General features: G+C 38.9%; 2 protein-coding genes across 4 annotated transcripts in view; one reads left to right on the top strand and one right to left on the bottom strand.

Annotated features, from left to right (window-relative positions):
* Positions 1-25,571, top strand: part of GATM (glycine amidinotransferase) — a 501,978-nt gene that overhangs the window by 26,541 nt on the left and 449,866 nt on the right. The gene's annotated exons all lie outside the window — the stretch shown is intronic.
* SQOR (sulfide quinone oxidoreductase) overlaps positions 18,207-25,571 on the bottom strand; it is a 65,169-nt gene continuing 57,804 nt past the window's right edge. For all 3 annotated transcript variants that reach the window (XM_069105962.1, XM_069105965.1, XM_069105963.1), the window contains exons 7-10: positions 23,142-23,325; positions 19,994-20,061; positions 19,573-19,751; positions 18,207-18,834 (exon numbers count right to left, since the gene is read on the bottom strand). In XM_069105962.1, the coding sequence (XP_068962063.1) occupies positions 18,777-18,834; positions 19,573-19,751; positions 19,994-20,061; positions 23,142-23,325 (489 nt within the window). In that variant the 3' untranslated portion in view covers positions 18,207-18,776. The remainder of the gene's footprint in view (positions 18,835-19,572; positions 19,752-19,993; positions 20,062-23,141; positions 23,326-25,571) is intronic.

Below are 25,571 nucleotides of genomic sequence, written 5' to 3'. Positions count from 1 at the left end.
ATGAATTATTTATGGATATTGGATATCCCACAGGTAAATGATAGTTTGTGTAAATCTTCATGAAAAAATATATTGGATTTTATGTTATGGATTGGGGCTTTTCTCTCTGTACTTCTGAATTTCTTTTACTTGAATTTTATCTTTACTATCTATACCTAGTTTCAGATGCTCCAGTGGATTTTGTCTTCAAATTGTTGGTGTGTGTTTCACAGAAAAGATTATTGTTTCACTTTTAAAGAAAATAGATATCAAATTCTGGCAACCAAATTTAAATTTATTTGATAAAAAGTTTGAATGATCATGACCATTCTCATTTCAACTTTTTAACAAGTTGGAGTTCATGTGCCCAAAGGACTATAATAATTACCCCCAGCAACATTATTACTAGGACTGTACTTCAAAGAGATCAAGTGAAAAGCAAAAGGACCTGTATGCACAAAAATATTTATAGCAACTCTTTTTGTAGTGGCAAAGAATTAGAAATTGAGGAGATGCCCATCAATTGGGAAATGGCTGAACAAGTTGTGGTATATGATAGTGATGGAACATCATAGTGCTCTAAAAAATGATGAGGGAAATGGTTTCAGAGAAACCTGGAAGATTTATAAACTGATGCGAAGTGTAACAAGCAGAACCTGGAGAACATAATACACAGCAACAATAATACTGTAAAGGTGATCAACAGTGAAAGACTTAGTTATTGTGATCAATACAAGGATCCAAAGCAGTCCCAAAGGGCTCATGATGAAAAATGCCAGTTCCTTCCAGAGAAAGAACTGATGAACCCCGAGAGCAGATTGAAACATATTGGTTTTCACTTTATTTTTCTTGGCTTTTATTTATTTATTGACTGATTGATTGCAACAAGGCTACTTTAGAAATATGTTTTGTATGTACTTTGTCATACAAAATGTTATTTCTTGACATCTTTGTCAAGAAAATTCCATGGACACTATCGTCCCCAGGGTCACAGAGAGTCAGACATGACTGAACAAAATGAATATTTTGTTGTATATGGAAACTTCTTAACAGTAACCTCCTTGAGGTTCAAATAACAGAATCTCTGGGTCAAAGGTCATATTAGTCATTTAATTTGCATAATTCCAAATTTTTTTCCAAGATAGTTATGATTCTCAGCTCTACCAACAATGCACCAGTGTGCCTATGTTCACAAACCCCTCCAATATTAACTATGTTTTGTGATCTTTGCCAATTTGCAGAGTACATAAGGTAAAACCTCAGGGTTGTTTTGATTTGCATTTCTCTTATTATCAGTAATTTGGGGTATTCTTTCACGTGCAAGTTAATAGTTTTCTTTTTTTTTTTTAAAGCAATCGGGGTTAAGTAACTTGCTCAAGTATACACGGCCAGTTATTTCTGGGTGTGCTGCTGAGTATCTGAGCCCGGATTTGATCCAGGTCATCCCGACACTGGAGCTGGTGCTCTTACTCGCTGAGCCACCTGGCCACCCCTAAGCAATTGGGGTTAAGTAACTTGCTCAAGGTTACACAGCCAGGTGTTTCTGGGTGGGTGCTAAGTGTCTGAGCCCAGGATTCGATCTCCAGGTCATCCCAACACTGGAGCAGGTGCTCTTACTCACTGTGCTACCTGGCCGCCCCTAAGTTAATAGTTTTCAGTTCTTCTTCTGAGAACTGTTTGTTCATATTCTTTAGCCACTTATCTACTGGGGAATGGTTTTTTAAAATCCATATTTTTTAATGCATACCATAAATCTTGAGAAAACAATATTTTTTTTTTTGCTTTTTTTCTAGAGGGGGAAAGGCAGGGCAATTGGGGTTAAGCAACTTGGCCAATGTCACATGGCTAGTAAATGTTAAGTGTCTGAGGCCGAATTTGAACTGAGGTCCTCCTGACTCCAGGGATGTTTCTCTATTCACTGCACCACCTAGCCGCCCCCAAAACAATATTTTCTATAGTTATTTTCAATTTTAATTTTATAGGATCTTAGGGGTTAGCTACTAAAACTTCCTCATTTTAAAAATGAGGAAAAAGAGGCCCAGAAAGGTTATGTTACTTGCCCAAAGTCACACATGAATTAATGGCAGAGCCATGGTTTGAACCTAGATCTAACATATATGTAACACTTCTCATTGTATCATTAGTTAATATTCTTTAATGCATCCATTTTAATTTCATTTTCATTCTAATTATATTAAGGTAAATTAATTATAAAATAATTTTCAATACCTGATTTAGGATTCCAGTCACCATTTTTTTTAGGCAATCAGGGTTAAGTGACTTGCCCAGAGTCACACAGCTAGGAAGTGTCTCAACTTAAATATGAACTCAGGTCCTCCTTGACTCCAGGGCCTGTGCTCTATCCACTGCACCACCTAGCTGCCCCACACACTAAAACCCTTAAAAAGTCTCTTCTACTAAAAGTGAATTGGAGACAGTTTCTGAATACCATATTTCACTGCATAATCATCACAAATTTTATGTCAATTTTTTTGCAAAAAAGTTGGGTGCAACCATTATATGAAGCTTTTTTTTAAATGATTGTTCCAATATTACTAAAAAAAATCATTTATTACTAAACTGTCTTTGGAGCAAGATTAGAATGCACAGAATAATCATGAATATATGTTAAAATTGAATACTGACAATGCATGAGAGATAAATGTGTATCCATATGCCACTGGTGAATACATTGCTGCTCTGTTTACCTTTTAAGCCATGTGACAAACAGAATTATACCATGCTACAATTACACAATGAAAGGCTATAAACCAGTTTTTGAACTAAAAACACAAAGTGTTGGAGTAGCTAGGTGGCACAGTGAATAGAGCACCCACCCTGGAGTCAGGAGGACCTGAGTTCAAATCTGGCCTCATACACTTTTCACACACACACATACACACACACACACACACACACACAGAGTCTTGCCGTGTGACCTTGGGCAAGTCACTTAACCCCAATTGCCTTGCCTTCCCCCCTCCAAGAAAGCAAAAAAAAAAAAAAGAATAGAATCCCTGAAGATATTATTTAAATAAAGAAGTCACACCACAAAAAATTTGATAGATTCTGAGATTTCTTTTTTTTTTTTGCTTGGCTTGACAATTCATTCATTTTCCTGAAATCTTCCTATATATTCTCTTTGTTCTATTCTCTTTGTGTTTGGCCCTTTATTCTCCCCACCAGAAAATCTGCCCAGATTATTTCCTGAGGTACTTAGGGGTAATCAAGACAGTAGGGTGAAGTCACTCTAAATGCTTCCTGCTCACTTTCTTTTCTCAGAATGAAAACTTAAGCCATAACAACCCTAAATAATTTGTTTGGGTTTGTTTTTTTTTATTTCTTATTCACCTCCTCTGATAATTTCTATTTGTCATAACACCAACTGGTATAGGGGGAGCTAGGTGGCACAGTGGATAGAGCATCTGTTACAAAGAATTGAACATGACTGAAAAAGACTGAACAACACCATCTTTATTGGGAAGTTAGATGGGCTTGGATTCAGGAAGACTCATCTTCATGAGTTCAAATCTGGCCTCAGACACTTCCTAGATATATGACCCTGGGTAAGCCACTTAACTTTGCCTCAGTTTCCTCATCTGTAACGTAAGCTGGAGAAGGAAATAGCAAACCACTCCCAGTATCTCTACCAAGAAAATCCCAAATAGAGTCACGAAGAGCCAGATATGACTGAAAAATGACTGAACAGACTGATAGAGGTATCTGAGCTGCAAGGTGCCATAGAAATCATCTCTAATCCTCTCACTTTAAAGATGACAAATCTGAAGCCAATAGTGGGGATAGGAAATGCTTGCACAATTTCATTGGCATAAGAAATTCCCAGGTGAGGAAGTCCCTTTACTAACATAGCTCAGAGCCTTCTCTGCATCTTCTGTAGTCTTAAATAGATGCCTGGAGTACTGAGAGATTGTGACTTGCCCAGGGTCACACTGTATGTATCAGAGACAGGACTTGAACCCAATTATTCAGCTTCAAGACCAGCTTTCTATACCCTATACCACATTGCTTCTCTACCCAAAGTTACAAAGCTAGGAAGTGGCAGAATTGAGACAATGTCTACACTGAGTCTCTTGACTTTCAGACCAATGATCTTTCCATTAGAATAAAACTGTCCACCATGCCTGAAATCCTCTCCATCCTCATCTCTCCTTTCTGGCATCCCTGTATTCCTTCAAGTCCAGCTAAAAGCTCACCTTCACTGTGTGACCTTGGGCAAGTCACTTAACTCCAATTGCCTTGCATTCCCCTCTCCAAAAATAAATAAATAAAATTTTAAAATGAAAGCCTTTCCCAACCCCTATTAATCCTAACGCTTTTCCCTCTCTTAATTATTTCCTATTTATACTGAATATAAATTGTTTGTACATATTTATTTTCTTATTGTTTCCCCCTTTAGATTAATTCCTTGAAGACAGGGACTGTTTCTTCACTTTTTTGTATCCCCAGTACTTAGCACAATGTTCAACACATAGTAGGTACTTACTAAATATTTAATGACTTGACAATTGAATTGTTTGCATATTGTCTCCTCCATTAGACTGACCTCTTTAAGGGTAAATACTGGGTTTTGCCTTTCTTTGTAAAGACTTAGCATAGTGCCTGGCACTTAATTAGGTGCTTAATAAATGTTTCTTCACTGACAGATTTAACTGCAAACCAAGTGGCTCCAGACTTAAAACTAGCTATCCCAACTAATGTTCATCTCTTAGTCACTAAAGCTAGTGCTGGAATTCCATCTCACTATCCTCCGGTACTGAAGAATAAGACTTTATTTCCCAAAGCTTGGCTCCCTCAATGAAGCCTAAAAGAAAGACAGAAGTATTATAACCACAACCCCCCCCCAAAAAAAAACTCTGTCTGTCTACTATTATGTCTCTTTTTAAAATCTTTTCTAGCTTCTAAAGCCTTTCATTTCTTCATATCTTTCATTCTCACTTGTTCTCTCTACTCGTTTTTCTTTTCTTTTTTTTTTGGAGGGGGAAGGTAGGGCAATTGGGGTTAAGTGACTTGCCCAAGGTCACACGGCTAGTTTTTGTGTTAAGTGTCTGAAGCTGGATTTGAACTAAGGTCCTCCTGACTCCAGGGCCAGTGCTCTATTCACTGTGACACCTAGCTGCCCCTCTACTCATTTTTCTGCTTCATTCAACTCTTCTTCCATCTTTTCCAAACTTCATTCTACTAGAATTTATGGTCATAGCTGCTACAGAAAATGTACTGGATCAGTGTCAAAATGGAGTGAGGTTTCTAGTGCAGTTCCACAGGGTTCTGTTCTTGACCTTGTTCCATAAGGGATGAGACTCCTCCCAATGTGACTGCATTCAACCAAAACAGACTGTCTTCTGCCACCACCACCATCATCCAACTGAATTTGCCCCAGGCACAAGAATTCCTAGTTATAGCATGGATATATCCCCCATTTTGAATTAATAAACTGATGGCTGATTGTTTTCTTTAAACTTAGATGAGACTAATTTATAAGTCAATTTTCTCAGGCTTTGGTCGCTCAAACTGATTGCTGAGGTTCCAAAACTGCAGAGACCAGTAGATAGTGGAGAGGTGAGTGGTGCCATTGACCACCTTTCCCCAGGCCTGTGGTATCCCCACAGGTCCCAGAGGCTGTGGTAATTACACATGTGACACCAGTTCATGACAGCAGAGATCATCAGTGGTGACCTGAAGAAGTCCTCCAAGTAGGTATTATTCAACGGGCTGCCTAATTTCTTTTAGGTCTGGTATAACTTCACAGAAATTCAGCTTTGAAAAGCACTTTCATGGCCATCTAATCCAACCAGCACTCAGAAGAGCATGGCCTCTACAATGTGCCCAACAAGGGCCAGAACTGTCTTTTGTTGCATCCCCTAAGGTTAGCACAATTCCTGGCACTTATAGGTGCTTAATATTTATTTATCTTTTTTTTAAAGCAATTGGGGTTAAGTAACTTGCTCAAGGTTACATGGCCAGTTATTTCTGGGTGTGGTGCTGAGTATCTGAACCCGGATTTGATCCAGGTTATCCCAACACTGGAGCCGGTACTCTTACTCGCTGAGCCACCTGGCCGCCCCTAAGCAATTGGGGTTAAGTAACTTGCTCAAGGTTACACGGCCAGGTGTGGTGCTTAATATTTATTGATGAGGGATCATCTTGCCTTTGCTTGAAGTCCTACAATAAGGGGAAAACTATTGCCTCCCAAGGCATCACATTCTTATTTGGGCTAGTATTAATTAATGATTTTTTTCTGTCACTTGACCTAAATACTTTTAAATCTTTGATATTCATTACTCATAGTTCTGCCTTCTGAATCTGAGTAGAACAAAGTCCCTCTCCCTCTCCCAAAATGTTATCACTGGAAGGGATCTCTGAATTCACCTAGAGCCATGGGTTCCTAACCAGGGGTCAGGGGCAAGATGGAGCCAACTTGTAAAGCTCTGCTCAGGGGAGCTGATGATTAAATTTTCACTGTGAGCATTTAGGTCTCAGAAATTGGCTACAAATCAGTGTTTGATTTATTGTTCTGTTGATTGCCTAGACTTAAGAAAGTGGTACCAAAAATGTTAAAACTGTAGATTTAACTTGCAAGTTTATCGCGTATACTTTTTTTCCCCCAGAGAGCCAGATATTAAATATTTACTAGCACTCTGTCTCCTGGGGTCCAGAAACGTGATTTTAAAAAAATTTTATAATTTATATTTTAATGATAATTTTCAATAATTATATTTTCTTATAATTAGTTTCCTTTGTAATCCTATATATTTAATTTTAAACACTTAAAAAAATTATTCTAAGGAGTCCATAGACTTCACAAGGCTGCCAAAGAGGTCCATGATGCAAAAAAAAAGAACCTCTGATCTAGCTCAGGCCCTTTATTTTCCAGAAGAAGAAAATGAGAACTGTAAAAGTTTCCTTCAAATACTAGAACACAAATTTTGTGGCCCTTTTGAGTTTTCTCTTCTCCAGACTAAATATCAACAAGTTCTTTCAACTGAATCTTACATGGAATGGCCTTGAGTCCCTTCTCTGTTCTCATTACCTTGTAGCATGTTGGGTCTGAAAACAATAGCATTTGCCAGCAGAGAAAAAAAATGTAGTTTTTTTTTGTTTTGTTTTTTAGGGAATCAGGGTTAAGTGACTTGCCCAGGGTCACAAAGCTAGTAAGCTTCTGAGACCTAATTTGAACTCAGATTCTCCTGACTCTAGGGCTGGTGCTCTATCTACCATACCCCCTAGCTGCTCCAAAATGTAGATTGATATTCTTGACAGAGGCAATAGCCGATTAAAAGACCTAGGATCAAATCCCAGCTGGCTCCATTGATTATTTGCTATGCATCCTTAGGTAAGGTTTTTGCGTTTCATTATCCCCATTTGATAGATGAAGGAAGCAATACTTGTGTGCTCTACCTCCTTAGTGTTGTTGTGAAAATCAGATGAGATCATGCTATACAATGACTTGTAAAGTGTATTTTGTAAAGGGAATTATAGCAATGGAAACTCATAGAAGTGGTAATAACAATGATAGAATCACTGAAGAGTAGATCTCATGCTTCCAAATGGTTCTGTGATCTCAGATATAGAAGTTCCCAATGACAGAGATAACCCCACCCACCCAATCAATGCCTTCCCATCCTGTGTGGCTTACTCGTACATCCCGAAAGTTCTCCACTAGAAGGCCACCTAATACGCTGGCCTATTAGTTATATGTGATACTCCTTTCACACCCATCATGGACCTCTCCATTGCCATATTCATTTTTTGTTCTTTGGAGATAGTAATGGTCCATGTTTTGCTACCACACAGAAATGCCAACAAAATAGTAGTGTTAAAAATATGGGACTCTGCTTTCAAGCGGAAGGGAAGAGAATAAGCATTTATAAAGTGCCTACTGTATTCCAGGTGCTGTGATAAGTGTGTTACAAATATCTCATTTGATCCTCACAATAACCTTCTGAGTTAAATACATTTGCATATTTTTTACAGTTGAGGAAACTAATTTGAACTCACTTCTTCCTGACTTCAGGCCCAGTGCCCTGTGCACTGTGTCACCCAGTTATCTCCTAAGGGAAGTTTAGGGTTAGGAGAAGAGCTTTGTAATTTTCCAAAAGCAATTCAGCCTGCTCTTCTCAATCTGTTCAGCTCTGGTTCCTGTGTAGGCTAAACATGAGGAATAAACTGACTTATAAAAGCCAAAGCCAGCCATAAATATAAGCAGAATAGGTGCTGGTGTATACCGTGGGTTTTGAGGGGCAATTCACTGAAAGAACATCACCACTGCCACTGGTCCTACCCATATTATTCATACTTTTGGGTAAAGACATTGTTAAAATACAAATGTTACCTGGAGGAGATAAGACATTGACGTATGATCAGACATTAAATACCATAAATCAAATTCTTTATTAAACTAGCTTCTGTTACCTAGCAAGACCCTCAGGATCCATAGATCCTCTCTGGCTCTCAGTTTCTTCTTCTAAAAATAAGGGAGTTAGAAGAGATGAATTCTGAGATTCTCTGCAGCTGTACCATTTTATAAAATGGCATGTTAGACAAATAAGGTCTGATGGAGGGAGGGTAGCTGAAGAAAAGTAGACCTAGAATTTGGGGGCACTCCCCATAGTAAACATTACAATAGAGATCCCTGAGAGAAATGAGTGCAGAAAGGAGGGGCTGAGATGTTTGAAGACAAACATCTGCCAATTTGAGTTTTGCCTATATGTGCAGTATAAGTTCTTACCTCTGCCCAACATTATTTCTTGGGAGTTGCCCTGTGCTGTACTTGAGAAGTACAATAACAATAACTTTCTAGGGTCATATATTGCATGTTATAAAATAATTTGGGATTTTATTGGTGTAGAATCCTATACTACAGAAGTCAGGGCATTTTTTAAAAATCAACATTCAATAAAGTAATGTTAGCTTTTCTTAACTACCTCTAAAATCTTTCCTCTCTCTCCCATGGGAGCAGTGAGTTTATACTGCTCCTTCAGAGGGATTACTGGTATCCCTGTTCATAAACAGGAAATCTTTAGTTACAGAAAAATTGCTGCTATTTCCTACTTGCTCAATTCAAAAAACTTCATCCTGACAGAAGGATTTCACTTCCTTCAATTTTCCCCTCAATTGAAAAGAGGCATCCACAGGGTAGTCAGAATGGCCCAATCCTTACCTGAGGCATAAATTAAAAGCATGACTCTCATTAGATTAAGGAGAAAAAAACGGTATATTTTCACCTCCTTTTCTCTTGCTGTTTGCCCCCATCTCACAAAGGAAGGCTGCTATACCTCTCTGACTTCCAATTTCTTCTTTTGCAAAATAAGGGGATTGGACCAGATAAATTCTTGTCCAATCCTAAATTAGTGGTATAGGTTCAAGATCTCTGGACTAGCAGCATTCTCAGACCATCTGCTCTGCCCCGCTGACACACACACAAAACCATCAGCCAGAAGAACAATCCCTTTTGACAAAGAGGCCTGCCCATCTCTGCCACTGCCTATACCAACTGCTGACCACTTGTCACCCTAGGGTAGATAAGCCCAAGAGTACCAGAAATAGCAGCTTCTCACAAAAAAAATAATACTACTAACCCTGCTTCCAGTCTGACTACAGCATTATTCAAGGAAGTAACCCTTATGGATAGGTGATTTGGCAACTGTCTCTCCAAGTACTAAAGTCCCCACTTCCATAGCTATTAAAGATAAAATAAAAATGAAAATAAGTTCTCTATGCTAAGGTATTTGGTATTGCCAAATAATTCAGTGTCAGAAACTAACACAGTTTAGTGGAATTGACACTAAAGACCATTGGTTGTCCTGTGGCTCCCTAAGGACCATGAGATTTTTCCATCTGACTTATAGCTGAACCCTTAAGTGTATTACCTCCCCCATTAGACTGAATTCCTTGAGAACAGGTAAAGCCTTACATTTCTATTTGTGTCTGGAGTGCAAAGTATTCAGTGATTTGCCCATGGTAAGTGCTCAATAAATGTTTTTTTCCCATTCATTCATCCATAAGATTTCAAATTTCACTTTTTCTGAAGTGGCTGACAGCTGTGACCTTTCATAGCTCACAGAATAGAAGCCAGAAAGAGACCATTGTGTCTGGTCATCTTCTCAGTAAACACATGTCCCTCTAGCCAAGTCTACAACATACTTCCCAGGATAATACAAAATGGAGTCAGCAATTTCCTAGTGCCAAAGTTTGTATTGTAATTTCACTAACATAGAATGATCCACTGGAAAGAACCCTGAGCTAGATGTCAGGAGGGCTGAAATCTGAATCCCAGAGAAAACCCTAACAGTGTCACTGTGACCTAAACTTATTCAACCCCTCTTCATATTCCATACTATTCCTCTCATTTAGAAGGCCCTTCCCCTCTGCCTATCTAAATTTTACCCAGCCTTCAAGGCTCATCTGGAAAGCCACCTTCTCCATGAAAGTCTTACCTTCTCCTCACCAATAAAAAACAAGAATATTTTATGCTAGTCTTTTTAAAATTCACCTTCTAGCATATATTATGGGTGTCTGCGTCCATTTCTTATTTCTCTAACTAGACTGTTAGCCCCACAAGAAAGGAATTTTACCTTATTCCTCTTTGCATCCCCCTGGAATGCCTTGCAAATAGTAGCTGCTCAAAAAATATTGGCTGAAATATTGTGCGATGACCAACTTTGATAGACTTAGCTCTTTCTCAATAATATAATGATCTAAGACAATTCCAAAAGATACGTGATGGAAAATGCTATCCACATCCAGAGAAAGAACTATGGAGACTGAATGCAGATCAAAGCATACTATTTTTTCTTTTTTGTTGTTGTTGTTTTTTTTCTCATGTTTTTCCCCTTTGGTTCTAATTCTTCTTTACAACATGACTAATGTAGAAATACATGTTTTTTTTTTAATATTTGCTAAATAGGCCCTGGAGTCAAGAGGACCTGAGTTTAAATCCAACCTCAAACACTTACTAGCTGTGTAATCCTGGGCAAGTCACTTAACTCCAATTGCTCCAAAACAAAAAAATGAAATTATTTGCTGAATGAGTGAATGAGCCTCAGTTTCTCTGTCATGACTGATTCATCTTCTTTTCCAATCATACTTATCCTCCATGAGGATTTCCCCCCACTCCTCATACTCATTTTTTATGATACCCTGCAGCCTCACAAAAACACACTCTTCTCCTTTCCATTTCCCTTTCTACTCACTTTTGATGTCTCCAAATGGTTTGATAGGTAGGAGGGAGTGAATGGATAGAAAAGAGAACTGAGAAAACAATGTGATGGGAGTCAAGATGGTGGAGTAGAAGCAGGACCTCCCTGCAGCACCAGCTTCCACCTTCCCCAATCCATGTAAAAAGGGGACTCTAAATAAGCTTTGGTGCTACAGAACCCACAAAATTACACAGAGAAGCTAACCTCCAGCTGAGGACAGCTCGGCAGGCCGGCAGCAAGCACAGCGCTCTGGGAGCTGAGCCCAGCCACTCACAAGCCAAAGTTTTAGCCCCAGGGAGGGCCTGACCAGCCAACCACCGGAGGGACTCCAGATCACCAGCAGCTGTGGCCATTTCCAGATTTATCAACAGATAGATGCGAAGGACAAAGTGAGAGATCAGTACAGTGTGGACTTTTGGACCAGTAGTTGGGAGTGCTTTGGCTTTTGCCCCCAGGGCAAGAAGCCACTGAGACTCCTGGCACAGCCAGTGCCACATGTCAGTTTCAGCTCCTGGCCTGCAGAGTGTAGGGCGACCAAGTACCAGTCTGAGGGGTAATCGCTCTGGATTGAACCTGCTTGGATCTGGATTGCAGTCTTAGGGTGGGGATCCTGGGGTGCATGATCTGCTTGCCAGAGCGTGTGGAGGCTTCAGAGAGGGCACCCAACTAATACCTCCAGCAGTTGAGAAAACCCCAGCGTTTGGGATGGAAGCTTCCCTGTCTGGTGGCAGAGTCCTACTGTGGCAAAAGACCCAAGGGTCAAGTGACTGAGGGGTGACATGACCAGACAAAGGAAGCAAAACAAACAGAAGACTCCAACATTAAACTCCTACTTTGGGGACAAAAAGGATCAAAACATGGAACAGGAGGAAGACAGTGAAGTCAGAACTCCTGCACCAAAAGCTTCAAAGGAAAATACGAGCTGGTTACAGGCCATAGAGGACCTTAAGAAGCAGTTAAGAGAAGTGGAGGAAAAATTGGGAAGAGAAATGAGAACAATGCAAGAAAATTACGAAATGAGAGTCAACAGCCTGACTGAGGAAAATCACACCTTAAAAACACACTGGCTTAATTGTCAAAAGAGGCTCAAAAAGGCAATGAGGAGAGGAATGCCTTGAAAAGCTGAATTTGCCAGATGGAAAAAGAATATCAAAAGCTCAATGAGGAGAATCATTCCCTCGGATTTTGATTGGAGCAAAGGGAAGCTAGTGATTTTAAGAGAAATCAAGATGATGTTAAACAGATCCAAACAAAGGAAAGAATAGAAGGCAATGTGAAATATCTCATGGGGAAAACCACTGACCTGGAAGATAGATCCAGGAGAGATAATTTTAAAATTATTGGACTACCTGAAAGCCATGATCAGGGAAAGAACCTAGAAATCATCCTCCAAGAAATTCTCAAGGAAAATTGCCCTGATGTTTTAGAACCAGAATGCAAAATAGAGGTTGAAAGAATCCACCAATCACCTCCTGCAAAAGATCCCAAAAAGAAAACTCCTAGGAATATTATAGCCAGGTTATAGAATTCCCAGATCAAAGAGAGAATATAATGAGCAGCCAGGAAGAAACAATTTGAATATTGCGGAAACACAATCAGGATAACCCAGGATCTGGCAGCTTCTACACCGAGGGATTGAAGGGCCTGGAATAGGATATTCCAGAGGGCAGAGGAGCTGAGATTAAAACCAAGAATCACCTACCCAGCAAAACTGAGTATCATCTTTCAGGGTGAAATATGGTCATTCAGTGGAATAAAGGACTTTCAAGCATTTTTCTTTTTCTTAATGAAAAAAACAGAATTGAATAGAAAATTTGACATCCAGATACAAGCAGCAAGAGAAGCTTGAGAAGGTAAACAGGGAAAAGAAATCATAAGCCACTGATCAAAGTTGAACTATTAACATTCCTACATGGAAAAACAATAATTGTAACTGATGAAACTTTTCTCAGTATGAAAATAGTTGAAGGGAATAGAAATATATATATATATATATATATGTATGTGTGTATATATCAAAGGGTATACGGGCGTATGCATACATGTGTGAATGTGTATATATGCTTACAGGTATACATAGAGGGCACAGGACCAATTTAATAGGAAGGGATGATACTTAAAAGGGGAAATTAAGAGGTGAGAGAGGAATATAATGAGAGGAGATGGACAGAGACAGAATGGGGTAAACTATCTCATAAAGAAGAGGCAAGGGAAAAGGGTTACAATGGAGGGGAAGAATATGAAGGCAAAAGTGAATGGATCAAACTTATTCTCACTGAATTTGGCTCGGGGAGGGAATGAAATACACACTAAATAGGATATTTCACCCTATGGGAGAGTAGGGGAAAGGGGATAAGAGGGGGGATGATGGAAGGGAGGGCAGGCTGGGGGGGGGGAAGTTGGAAGCACTCACTTTTGAAAAGGGACGGGATCAAAGTAGAGAATAGAACAAGTGGGTGGTGGGATAGGAGGGAGGGAAATATAGTCAGTCTTTTACAATATATCTAATAAGTTAATCTTTTGCATTAGCTACATATGTACAATTCATACTGAACTGCTTATCTTCCCAGTAAGGGTGAGTGACAAGGGAGGAAGGGAATAAATCTGGAATTCAAAGTTTTAAAATCAAATGTTTAAAATTATATATACATATATACTATTATTAATACTATCTTACATGTAATTGGGAAATAAGATATACAGGCACTGGGGCATAGAGATACCCCATGACCTACTGGAAAAGTCTAAGGGGGTATGGGAGAACATATGGGAGAGAGCAGATAGGAGGAGGGGATGTCCTATGGGACTGCTATTCTGGGGTGGTGGGTAGAGGTAAAACGGGGAGAAAATTTGTAACTCAAACTCTGGCAGAAATTAATGATGTAAATAAGAAGTTAATAAAGCATTTGAAAAATGAAAAAATTAAAACAATGTGACTATAAAAAAAAGAAAAGAGAACTGAGCTAGTCTACATATAATCCCCAAATCTCTTTGTTATAACTATTTGACCTTTCCCAGAATGTCTAGTGAGCAGTAAAATTGATGCATATGAATATAATCATTATTTATTCCTTTCCTCAAATATTTTAAAATTTATTTTTTTTCAATATTCACTTCCATAAGATTTTGAGTTCCAAATTTTTTTCCCTCTCTCCCCTCCCTCTTCCCAAAGATGGCATGCAATCTGATACAGGCTCTACATATACATTCACATTAAACATATTTTCACATTAGTCATGTTGTAAAGAAGATTTAGAACCAACGGGAGGAACCACTAGAAAGAAGAAACAAAAAAAAGAGCAAGCAAATAGTATGCTTCCATCTGCATTCAGACTCCATAATTCTTTTTCTGGATGTGGACAGCATTTTCCATCATGAGTCATTTGAAGTTGTCTTAGATTCTTGCATTGCTAAGAAAAGGTAAGTCTATCAACTTTAATCATTACACAATGTTGCTGCTACTACGTACAACGTTCTCCTGGTTCTGCTTACTTCACTCAGCATCAGTTCACATTAAGTCTTTCCAGGTTTTTCTGACGTCCACCTGCACATCATTTCTTATGGAACAATGGCATTCCATTACTCATATACCACAACTTGTTCAGTCATTCCCCAATTGATGGGCATCCCATTCCCTCAATTTTCAATTCTTGGCCACCACATATGGGTCCTTTTCCCATTTTTATAATCTCTTTGGGATACAGACCTAGAAGTCATATTGTTGGGTCAAAGAGTATACACAGTTTTATAGCCCTTTGGGCATAGTTCCAAATTGCTTTCCAGAATGGTTGAATCAGTTTACAATTTCATCAACAATGCATTAGTTTTCCAACTTTCCCACATCTTCTCCAACATTAATTATTTTATTATATTATTATATAATAACACTATTTTCCTGTTTTGTCATGTTAACCAGTTTGATAAGTGGGATGTGGTACCTCAGAATTGTTTTGATTTACATTTCTCTAATCAATAGTGATTTAGAGCATTTTTTCACATGACTACAGATAGCTTTAATTTTTTCCTCTGAAAACTACTTGTTTTGACCATTGACGTTTGACCATTTATTAATTGGGGAATGACTTGTGTTCTCACAAATTTGATTCAGTTCTCTACATAGTTTAGAAATTACTTGCCTCAACTTCTTGGTGGAGATGTGAATGAAAAGTACAAAACATACAGAGAGAGAAATGAAATTCTTCAGAGGCAACTAGATGGTACAGTGGATAGAACACTGGGCCTAGAACCAGAAAGACCCAAGTTCAAATCCAGCCTCAGACACTTACTAGCTCTGTGACCCTGGGCAAAGCACTTTGCCTCAATTTCCTCAATTATAAAATGAAAATAACAACAGCTCCCACCTACTTTTCAAGATTGTTGTGAGGCCCAAATGAGCTAATATTTGTAAAACACTCAGCGCAGAGTAGGTGTGACATAAATACTTATTTCCTCCTCTCTCCCCTCAGAGGCAAGCAACTTTATGAATATTTCTTTGTTGGTGTTCAGCAGTGCTGATGTAATCAATATAAAGGGCTCCTGATGTGGGAACTTTCCCCATGCACATAAATGAATAATTCATCTGGTATTATATATGACTTATACCATAGTCTTAGATGAATCCAAGACTTCAAGACACTAAATAACTTGTCACAGAGCTGGTACATTCCAAAGCATGACTTAAAACAGAGATCTTCTAGATTCTATGGCCAGACCTCTATTCATTATCTATATATGTAAGTACCTGTATACAAAGAAACACACACACACACACACACACACACACACACACACACCAGAACCAAACTTACTTTAACAGCACACTGCAGTACAGAAAACGTATTAAACCAAATTTTCTCATTTTTAATCTCTGTATCTATTGATTCCTTCCCCGCTGTCTAAAAACTTATCAAAGTCTCTCCCATCCTTCAAAAAGACTCTCAGTAGACATGAGCATCCCTGTTATCTATCATCTTATCACTTTCTCCCCTTTATCATTCAAACTCTTTAAAAAAAAAAAAAAGGTGCTTCCACTCTTTTCCCAATGTGCTGAACCCTCTGCAATTTGGCTTCATATTTCAATACTAAACTGAAATTACTCATGATTTCTTAAAAGTCAAATCTAGAGGAATTTTCACAATCCTCATCCTTATTGACTTCTCCATGGCATTTAACATTATTGACTACCCTTTTCTTCTGGATACTTTCTGTGGTCTGGGTTTCTGTCTTATCTAGGTTTTTTTTTTCTGGAGGGCAGGGGTTGTTTGGTCACACTGTTCTCTCTTCCTTTTCTTTTTTTTCTCTTTAATTTATTCTCCTTTCACAGTCTTTTTTAATGTATGATCATCGATGCCTTCCCCTTAACTATAGTTATGCTCCAATTTTCCGTCCCAGGCCCCTCTCTCTTTTCTGTCTACACTTTCACTTGGTGACCTCATCAACTCCCATAGGTTTGATTATTATCTGCAAGAGTCAGGGCTAATGACCATCAGTCTCTTAGATTAAGTTTAATTTGGAAATGAAATGAACCATTTATGTCACTAACCAGTTAACGGAAAGGTTTACTTTGCCCTAACACAGCAAGAATATGCAACAGGGATATAGTAGGACTCATATTTAACTTTGGTAGGCTAAGTCTACCTGTTCTCCTCATGAAAATGCATCTGGTGAGTAGGTCATCAGGGCAAGACATGGCAACTGTTGTGGTCTCAGGCACCTGCCAAGTCTAAGAAGCTCAAATACCAAGTGGCTAGGACTTTTTACGTCCCAAAATGACCAGGAAGTTGCATCAGGGAAACAGGGACCAACTGGGTGCCAGGACTACTTTGTCTCCTTTTAGGAAAAACTAATTCATATTGCAGGAAGAAAGAAAGGTGAACCAAACCCATGTTTTGGGAGGAAATGCTGAAAGATATTAGTCCTACCATACAACCTCTATAGAGATGACTATGAGATATAAATATCTAGCCCCAGTCTCTTTCCTCACCTGCAATCCTACATTATCAACTTCCTTATGGACTTTTTGTCAAACGACATATCCCATGGGCAATTCAAATTCAGCACATACAAAACAGACTCATCATCTTTCCCTTTAAAACCCACCTGCTTCCAAAATTCCCTAGCTGTGTCGGGGGCACCACCATTCTTCCAGTCCCCTAGGTTCACAATCCTGGTAGCCTCTTAGACTCCTTATTCTTCCTCATCCCCAAATATCCGGTCAGCTATTAATTAAATCTTATCATTTCTATTTCCACAATTCTTGAATCCATATTCTTCTTTCCACTTACACTTACCACCCTAAATCAGACCCTTATTACATCTCATCTGGACTATTACAATAGCCTCCTAATTGATCTCCCTGCTTCTAGTTTTCCTCAACTCCAATCCATCCACCATCACTCCCAGCAGCCAAAATGATTTTCTTAAAGCACTATTCAAACCACCTCACCACCACCACCCTTGCTCAATAAACCCCAATGGCTCCCTATTACTTTTAGGATTAAATATAAACTCTTCTTTGGGGCATTTAAAACTCTTCAAAACCTTTCTAAATTTGGGATACGTTACTCCCATTCATATACTTTATGGTCCAAAAAAACCTATGATTCCTGTTCCTCCTCACACAACACTCTGTATCTTTGCATCAGCTGTCTTCCAGATAGATAGATACATAGATACATACATAAATAGATTAGATAGATAAATAGAGATAATTCTTCCCCATCTTAGCCTCTTGAATTTCTTTTCTCCTTCAAGACGTAGCTCAACCTGTATGAGACCTTTCCTAGTCCCCTCAGCAACCAATGTCTTCCTTCCCAAGGATAACATGTACCTGTTGGGTGTGTATACTCATATGCATATATACATATATACATGTGTGTGTACCCCAAAAATAGGGTCACAAAGAGTCAGACATGCCTGAAAAGTTGCACAACATATATAACAGAGAGAGAGAGCTGGGGCAGGGGCAGGGGGGGTGGGGGGCCAATCAGAAACTCTAAGAAGAAGCACAGATCCAGCACACCAATTCAATTTAATGTGCTTCAATAAAATATCCACAGGGACAGCCTTTGAAAGTGATGAGATAGGAGCATTCACTAATTCAATAGTATTGTGATTAGACATAGTCCAAAAACAATACAGGCCCTAGTTTGGCAATCTGACCATTTATCTAAGAATCAGACTCAGCGAAAACCCATAAAAATGCTAAAAATCTATGGTTAACATGGTGATCTGTGACTTTTTTTTTAAATAAATAATGTAAGACTGGTGTGGAAATATTTATAATGGAGAAAAATAATGGCATGGCATTTCATTCCCACCATTATGATAATGGGCTTCTGAGGCCAATATCAACACTGCTACACTTGTGTCATGAAGTAAGGATTGAACCCTTTCATTTAGGTGGGAAAGCCAACAAGGTGTCTTTTTCAAAGACAAATGATGAAGTTGTTATATGGGTACAAGTTATTTATAAGATTAAGCTTTAAGCCCTTCATTCTGCTTTGGGTTGAAGGCAGTGGTTTGGGATTAGAAACCCTCCATTGGAGGAGACTGATCAGGAATGCAGGTCTTCAGCCATCTCTAATCTCTACCCAAATGTAGCCACTTCCGCAAACGGGCTGGGCCCTCCCAGTAGCCCCTGTTTAAAAAAAAAAAGACAAAAAAAGGATGTGTGATTAACAACAAAACCATCAAGATGAACAAAATCATCAAGATGCTGAAAAAAGAAATTACAGATCAATGGGAGAAATTTAACATAATCCCATGGCTAGAATACTATATAAGGTAGAGTCTGATACTTGGGTTTGATTTCATTCCCTGCTGCAGACTTACTGTGTTATCTCCCAGAGCCTCATTTTCTCCTCCTCTCAGTCAACCTGACCTGCTCAATAAGATAATATTGAATAACACCTGGAAGGTATATAGTGCTATATAAACATAAGCCCTCATTATTAATATTGTGATTTAGTCAGAAGATACTCTCTATTAGAGTAGGGAAAGATAGTGTGACGCTCTTGAAGCAGCCAACTTGGGGTACCCCTACTAATCTAGAAGATAGAGGGCCATTCTTGGAGCCAGGAAGGCCTTCCTTGAAATACCTTTAACACTTAGTATTTACGTGACCCTAGGAAAGTCCCTTAATCTCTCTAAGACTAAGTTTCTTCTTCTGTGAAATGGGGACAATAACACCCACAGCACTTCCTTCACAGGGTTATTATGAGGCCCAAATGAGATAATTTATCTAAAATGCTGCATAAAATCCACCCATTTTTATGAGAAAGAGGACCATTCCCTGGAAGCATTTCTCCTGAACCCAATAATATACTAGAAGAGGTTCTTAAGAACTAGCTTTGTATGTAATTAAAACAATACTTACTTTAGCATTCCGTTCCAATAGAGAAAAGGCATCATATCAGCTTTCATAAGGTACATGGAGAGTCGTTCTTTACCCTGGTCAAAGGGGAAGGTTTCTAGAGGTTGAGCATTGTAGTCAAACTCAGCAAGTATCACCTTGTTGTAGTTTGTAACAAGTGGACAAGATGTATACCCATCATACTGAAATAAAGAATCAGAAAAAGAGAGTTACATATATATATATGTATATGTATATATATATATATATATATTTCTCTCAAGCAGAGAGAAATTTTTAAAGTCTTTAAAGAGGTTTTTTGTTCTTTTGGCTTTTTAAAGATAAATTAAGGTGATCATGGTAAAAATGGGGGTAACAGCCACAAGTAAGCTAAGAAGTATTTTCATGTACCCTGGAAGAAATAATTCTCACAACAACAAGGTACCTTGTTGACTGGTTCTTCATTCTTCATTACCAAGGAAATTGTGCGGGCAAGTACTCCAGACTGAGCAGCTACAGGAGAAAAATGAACAGTCAAGATAGTGCTATTCGTTTTATTTCATCAGTTTGTAAATTAATTTCATTGTAAAACAAGTTAATGTTAAGGACAGAAGAATTGATAAAAACAAATCAGGGCTTGATTTATTGCTTTGTTGATTTTCTAGACTTAAGAAAGTGAAAGAAAAAATGTTAATAATGTATATTGAACTTAAAAGTATGTCATGCATATTTTCCTGCAGAGAGCCAGTTGTTAAACATTTACAGAACACCCCTGCACATGCCCCATCTCTCTTCTCTGGTAGGAAACAAATGGACCTGCTCTTCCTAGGAGTTAACAGGGTTGTCAATTTCAAACAACAGGAAACAAAAGGAGAGATTCAGGCTGCATCTCTCCACCCATTCTTTCAGTGGATATATCAGTAGCAGTTTTCTGGAGAGAATCCCAACATGTATTTAACTTGGACATCTGTAATTTACTTCTTTGAAATAAACCCTCCTAGGTATAATTACAGAGCAGCTATGTGGCAAAGTGGATAGTGCTAGAACCAGTCAGGAAGACTCCTCTTCCTGAGTTCAAATCCAGCCTCAGACACTTACTAGCTATGTGACCTTGGACAAGTCATTTAACCCTGTTTGCCTCAGTTTTCTCATTTGAAAAAAGAACTGGAGAAGTAAATGGCAAACCACTCCAATATCTTTGCCAAGAAAACTCCAAATGTGGTCACAAAGCATTGGACATGACTGAAAGAATTGAACAACAACGTGTTATTATATTTCTGTTCTAGGAGAGAGTAAGGCTGTGCAAAGTCTTACTTTGTCCAGTTCTGTCTCACTTAAATCCAATTCACCCACGAGTCAAGACATCACTGTTGTGATGTCATTGGTCCTCTTTCAAGAATGGAGGAAAAACAGCAACTTGTAAGACAAAATATAAATGAATGAAGGAAGCATTTATTATGTACTACATGTCAGGCATTATTCCAAGAGCTGAGCATACAAATGTAAAAGTGAGACATTCCCTGACCTCAAGAAGCTTACGTTCTAGTAGGAGGAGGTAACACCTATAAGGAGCAGTCCCCAGGGAGAGATATTTTGGTTTTAGGGAAGTTAACTGATTCACTCAGTACCAATATTAAGGTCATCGAATTTACCAGATTGGAATAAAAGGGAGTTAGGGGGAACCCTCCGTTATTTCTGCTGAAGTTGTCAATGAAAGTAACATAATATGATCCCATAGACATGCAAATGGAGATGCAATGTGGTGCTGGACTTGGGGGTCAGAAGGAAACTAAATTTGAATCACACTCCCTTGGGTACTTAATAGTTTGTGACTTACTATCAGTCCTTTAACCTCTACAAGCCTCAGGTTTTTCCTTTATTAAATGGTGAAAAAAATTACCAGTAATGTTTGCATTAAAGTGCTTCACAAAAAAAAAGTTATATACAAATTTCAGCTAAATTATCAGAGCATATTATTCCTGACCACATCACCAGTGTTAGCAGGGGTAGTGACTGTACCACAAAAGTACCAAAAAAGCTAACTGGAAAAAAGCACTGCGGTGTAGGGGAAACAGAAAATCAATTTGGAGTCAAGAGGACCAGGACTGAATCCAGCTCTGCAATTCACCACTTCTGGGACACAGGACAACCCTTTTAACCTCTCTAAGACTCAGTTTCCTCATCTGTCAAGCACAGTGCCTAGCACATAGTAGGCACTTAATGAACATTTACTGAGTGATGTTAGGTTCCTTAGTCATTTAGTCCACAGGCATTTATTAAGAACTTACTATTGTTAGGGTGGCTAGGTGGTGCAGCGAATAGAGCACTGGCCCTGGAATCAGGAGAACCTAAGTTCAAATCCAGCCTCAGACGCTTAACACTACTAGCCATGTGACCTTGGGCAAGTCACTCAACTCCAAATGCCCTGCCTTCCCCCACCCAAAAAAAAATATCAAAATCATTAGGGGCGGCCAGGTAGCACAGCGACTAAGAGCATCGGCTCCAGTGTCAGGATGACCTGGGGATCGAATCCCAAGCTCAGACACTTAGCACCCACCCAGAAACACCTGGCCATGTAACCTTGAGCAAGTTACTTAACCCCAATTGCTTAGGGGCAGCCAGGTGGCTCAGCAAGTAAGAGCACCGGCTCCAGTGTCAGGATGACCTGGGGATCAAATCTGGGCTTAGATACTTAGCACCACACCCAGAAATAACTGGCCATGTAACCTTGATCAAGTTACTTAACCCCGATTGCTTTAAAAAAAAAAAAAAAGAACTCACTATTGTTTTAGGAAATTCTATATAGCAAGTTCTTAAGTAGCCTGCTTGTGATTTTGGGAGAAATAGTCCTACTTACAGTCACAGATTTAGAGCCAGAAGGGACCTCACAGGTCTTCTAGTCCAATTCTCTCATTTTACAAATGTGAAAACTGAGGCCCAGTGATGTTAAGTGACATGGTCAAGGTAACGCAGTAAGTCAGAAGCAGAGGTAGACCCAGTTTCTCTGACTACAGCCTCATTCTTTTCTCTTTAGAACAGAGGAAGAAGAGACAGACAGAGAGACAGAGAGAAGGAGAACATAAAGAAGTCTCTAAGCCTCAAATATGTTGGATGGAGCCCTGCAGGTGAATATGTGAAAGAAGACACAGAGAAGAGGTAAATAGCAGGGGCAGGTAATGGGCTGCAACCTGCATCACTGGAAGGAAATCCAAACTGATCAGCTAATAATAATAATAATAATAATAATTTCTGTTGTTATTCAGTTGTTTTTGGCTGTGTCTGACTCTTCGTGACCCCATTTGAGGTTTTCTTGGCAAAGATACTAGAGAAGCTTGCCATATACTCTCCAGCTCATTTTACAGATGAGAAAACTAAGGTGACAGGTAAAGTGACTTGCCCAGGGTCACACAGTTAACAAGTGTTTGGAGGTTGGATTTGAACTCAGAAACTTTCTGATTCCAGGTCCAACTGTCTGTCCACTATGCCACCAGCTATCCACAGATCCATTGAAGCAAATGTCTGTCATTACTTATCATAACAACTTCTTGGCCTAAATTCGAATTGGAAAAATAATGGCAGTTTTTTAATCCTACCTACTGCAGCAGCTGTCTTTGATGTGGGAAGGTTGGTACAGTCTCCAATGCCAAAAATATTTGGGTATTTCTTGTGCTGAAGAGTTTCTTTATTCACATCTACCCAGCCAGCAGCATCTGCAACAGGACTGTCCCTTACTATATCTGGTGGCCCCATGGGTGGAGTGACATGAAGCATCTCATACTAGGGAAAAAGAAGGAGAAGGTAAAATAAATTTGTGATTCTTTACTCTTTCTCCAGTCTTCTTGCTGGGGCCCCATCATCCTGATAAGTCCATTAAGTTCATACCCATATCAGGCACATATCAAATCTTCATGTTCTAGAAACCTTACATGCTCCCCTGGCATGACACCCACTCCCTACCCTCAAGTGTCTTCCCACTCTGGTTCATTTTATATGCTATTATTGTTTTTACCTGGAATATCCTTTAGGTTTTTAATCATTTCAACAAACATTTTAAGTAATTCTTGTGTAACATGGCACTGTACCAAACTAATAGTTCCAAGCACAGATCTGACCATGCCATTCCTCTGCCCAAGAATCTACAATGGCTCCCTATTACCTCCAGAATGTAAACTCATACATACTAGGAAATTATAATTCTTAAAGGCTTGGATGTTCCTTAAAATTGATTCCATTGTAATAGAACATCCTACTAGGGTGCAAAGAAACTGGCATCATAAGGTTGCAAACATCTCTGTTCTTTCCTACTCTTGGTAACCACCTAACTGTCTCAGTGCCTGTGTACCAGAACAATGATCATTGATGGTAGTTGAGATTATAAAAGGCTAATTTTAAAAAAAAAAACTTTTGAAGGCATGTATACTATATTTCTTAGAGGAGAGTAAGAAATGGTAGTTTGGTCTGTTTGCCTCAGTTTCCTCATCTGTAAAATGAGCAAACAACTTTGTGCAATGATCAGCTATGATTGAGTTAGTACTTCTCAGCATCTCAGCATTACAATGATCCAAGACAAGTCCAAAAGACTCATGAAGGAAAATGCTATTCACATCCAGAGAAAAAACTGATGGGAGTCTGAATGCAAATTAGGGCATACTATTTTCATTTTATTTTTTTCGTGATCTTTTTTTTTCCTTTTGTTCTGTTTCTTCTTTCACAACATGACTCACTGGAAGGTATGTTTTACATGATTGCACATTTATAGCCTCTATCAAATTGTTTAATGTCTTAAGGAGGTGGGAAGGGAGGGACGAAGAAAATTTGGAACTCAAAATTTTATATAAAAAAAGAATGTTAAAAATTGTCTTTAAATTTAATTGGAAAAAATTAAATACTATTTAAAAGAAAAAAAGTAAAAGAATTGGGAATATTGACTCTAAGGGGGGAAAAAAGAATCATCCTGCACAAAAATAAAATAAAATGAGCTGGAGAAGGAAATGGCGAATCATTCTAGCATCTTTACCAAGTAAATCCTAAATGGGGTCACAAAGAGTTGGACATGACTGAAATTACTCAACACCAACAAGACATTAAGCAGCCTCTCCCGATATACGAAGTGAGGGAAGCAGTAGTAAAATGTATTTATAAAAGTCGATCCATGCAGGACACAGGCTGAAGTCAGGGGAGCAGATTCAAAACCTTCTTGTGATGCCTGCGTGATATTGGACAAGTCACTCTGGGCTTCCATTTCTTCATCTATAAAATGAGGACATTGGATTATCAATGTCAGACTCAAATGGAAACAGTTCCCTGTGGGCCACATGTTGACTTAGAAAATGGAAAATTAACATTATCTATGTTGTGCTGTATTCTTGTGTATTTTGTTGAACACTTCCCAGTTCTATCTTAATCTGATTTCAGCAACACTACAGAATTTTTTTGGCTGCTTGTGGTTGTTTGACATCACTGGACTAGATGACCCCCAAGGTCTCTCTGAGCTCTAAATTTGTGGTCTGTGTCTATAGATGCCATTTACTAAAGGGATAGTGACAGTATCTCTCCTTTGATGGGTGTTGTATGTGGTTTGTCCTTAGTTCTTGAAAATGACCATCATATCAGGAAGATGATGCCATGGCTTGCAAGTGACTTGGATTTAAGTGAGGGCGGGCTGTACAAAGTCACCAGCCTCACTTTCTCCTCTGGAGCCATCTGGTTCCAGTGGCCAGATATTCATCAGGATGACTGGAGATGGCCCAGGTGCAGTGGGAGACTTTGGTCTTTTTAAGCCAAGGTCTTTCCAAGTTCTCACTTTGAGTGAGTCAACACACTAACAGATACATTGAACAATGTGAGTCAAAAGATGGTCCCTTTAATTAAAAAAAAATTCAAACTGAGATGCGAAGACCTTCAGGGTTACTGGCTGAAAGAGAAATAATTACTATTTACATTCACTCTGAGCCTCTCTCTCTCTCTCTCTCTCTCTGTCTGTCTCTGTCTCTCTCTCTCTGTCTCTCTGTCTGTCTCTGTCT

Source organism: Petaurus breviceps, unplaced genomic scaffold (assembly GCF_028583685.1).
Source record: "Petaurus breviceps papuanus isolate PSGF00001 unplaced genomic scaffold, PetGlider_PUasm1.0 77, whole genome shotgun sequence".
Taxonomy (NCBI): domain Eukaryota; kingdom Metazoa; phylum Chordata; class Mammalia; order Diprotodontia; family Petauridae; genus Petaurus; species Petaurus breviceps.
Note: the sequence above shows the minus strand (reverse complement) of the source record. Positions and strands in the feature narration are given on the sequence as shown.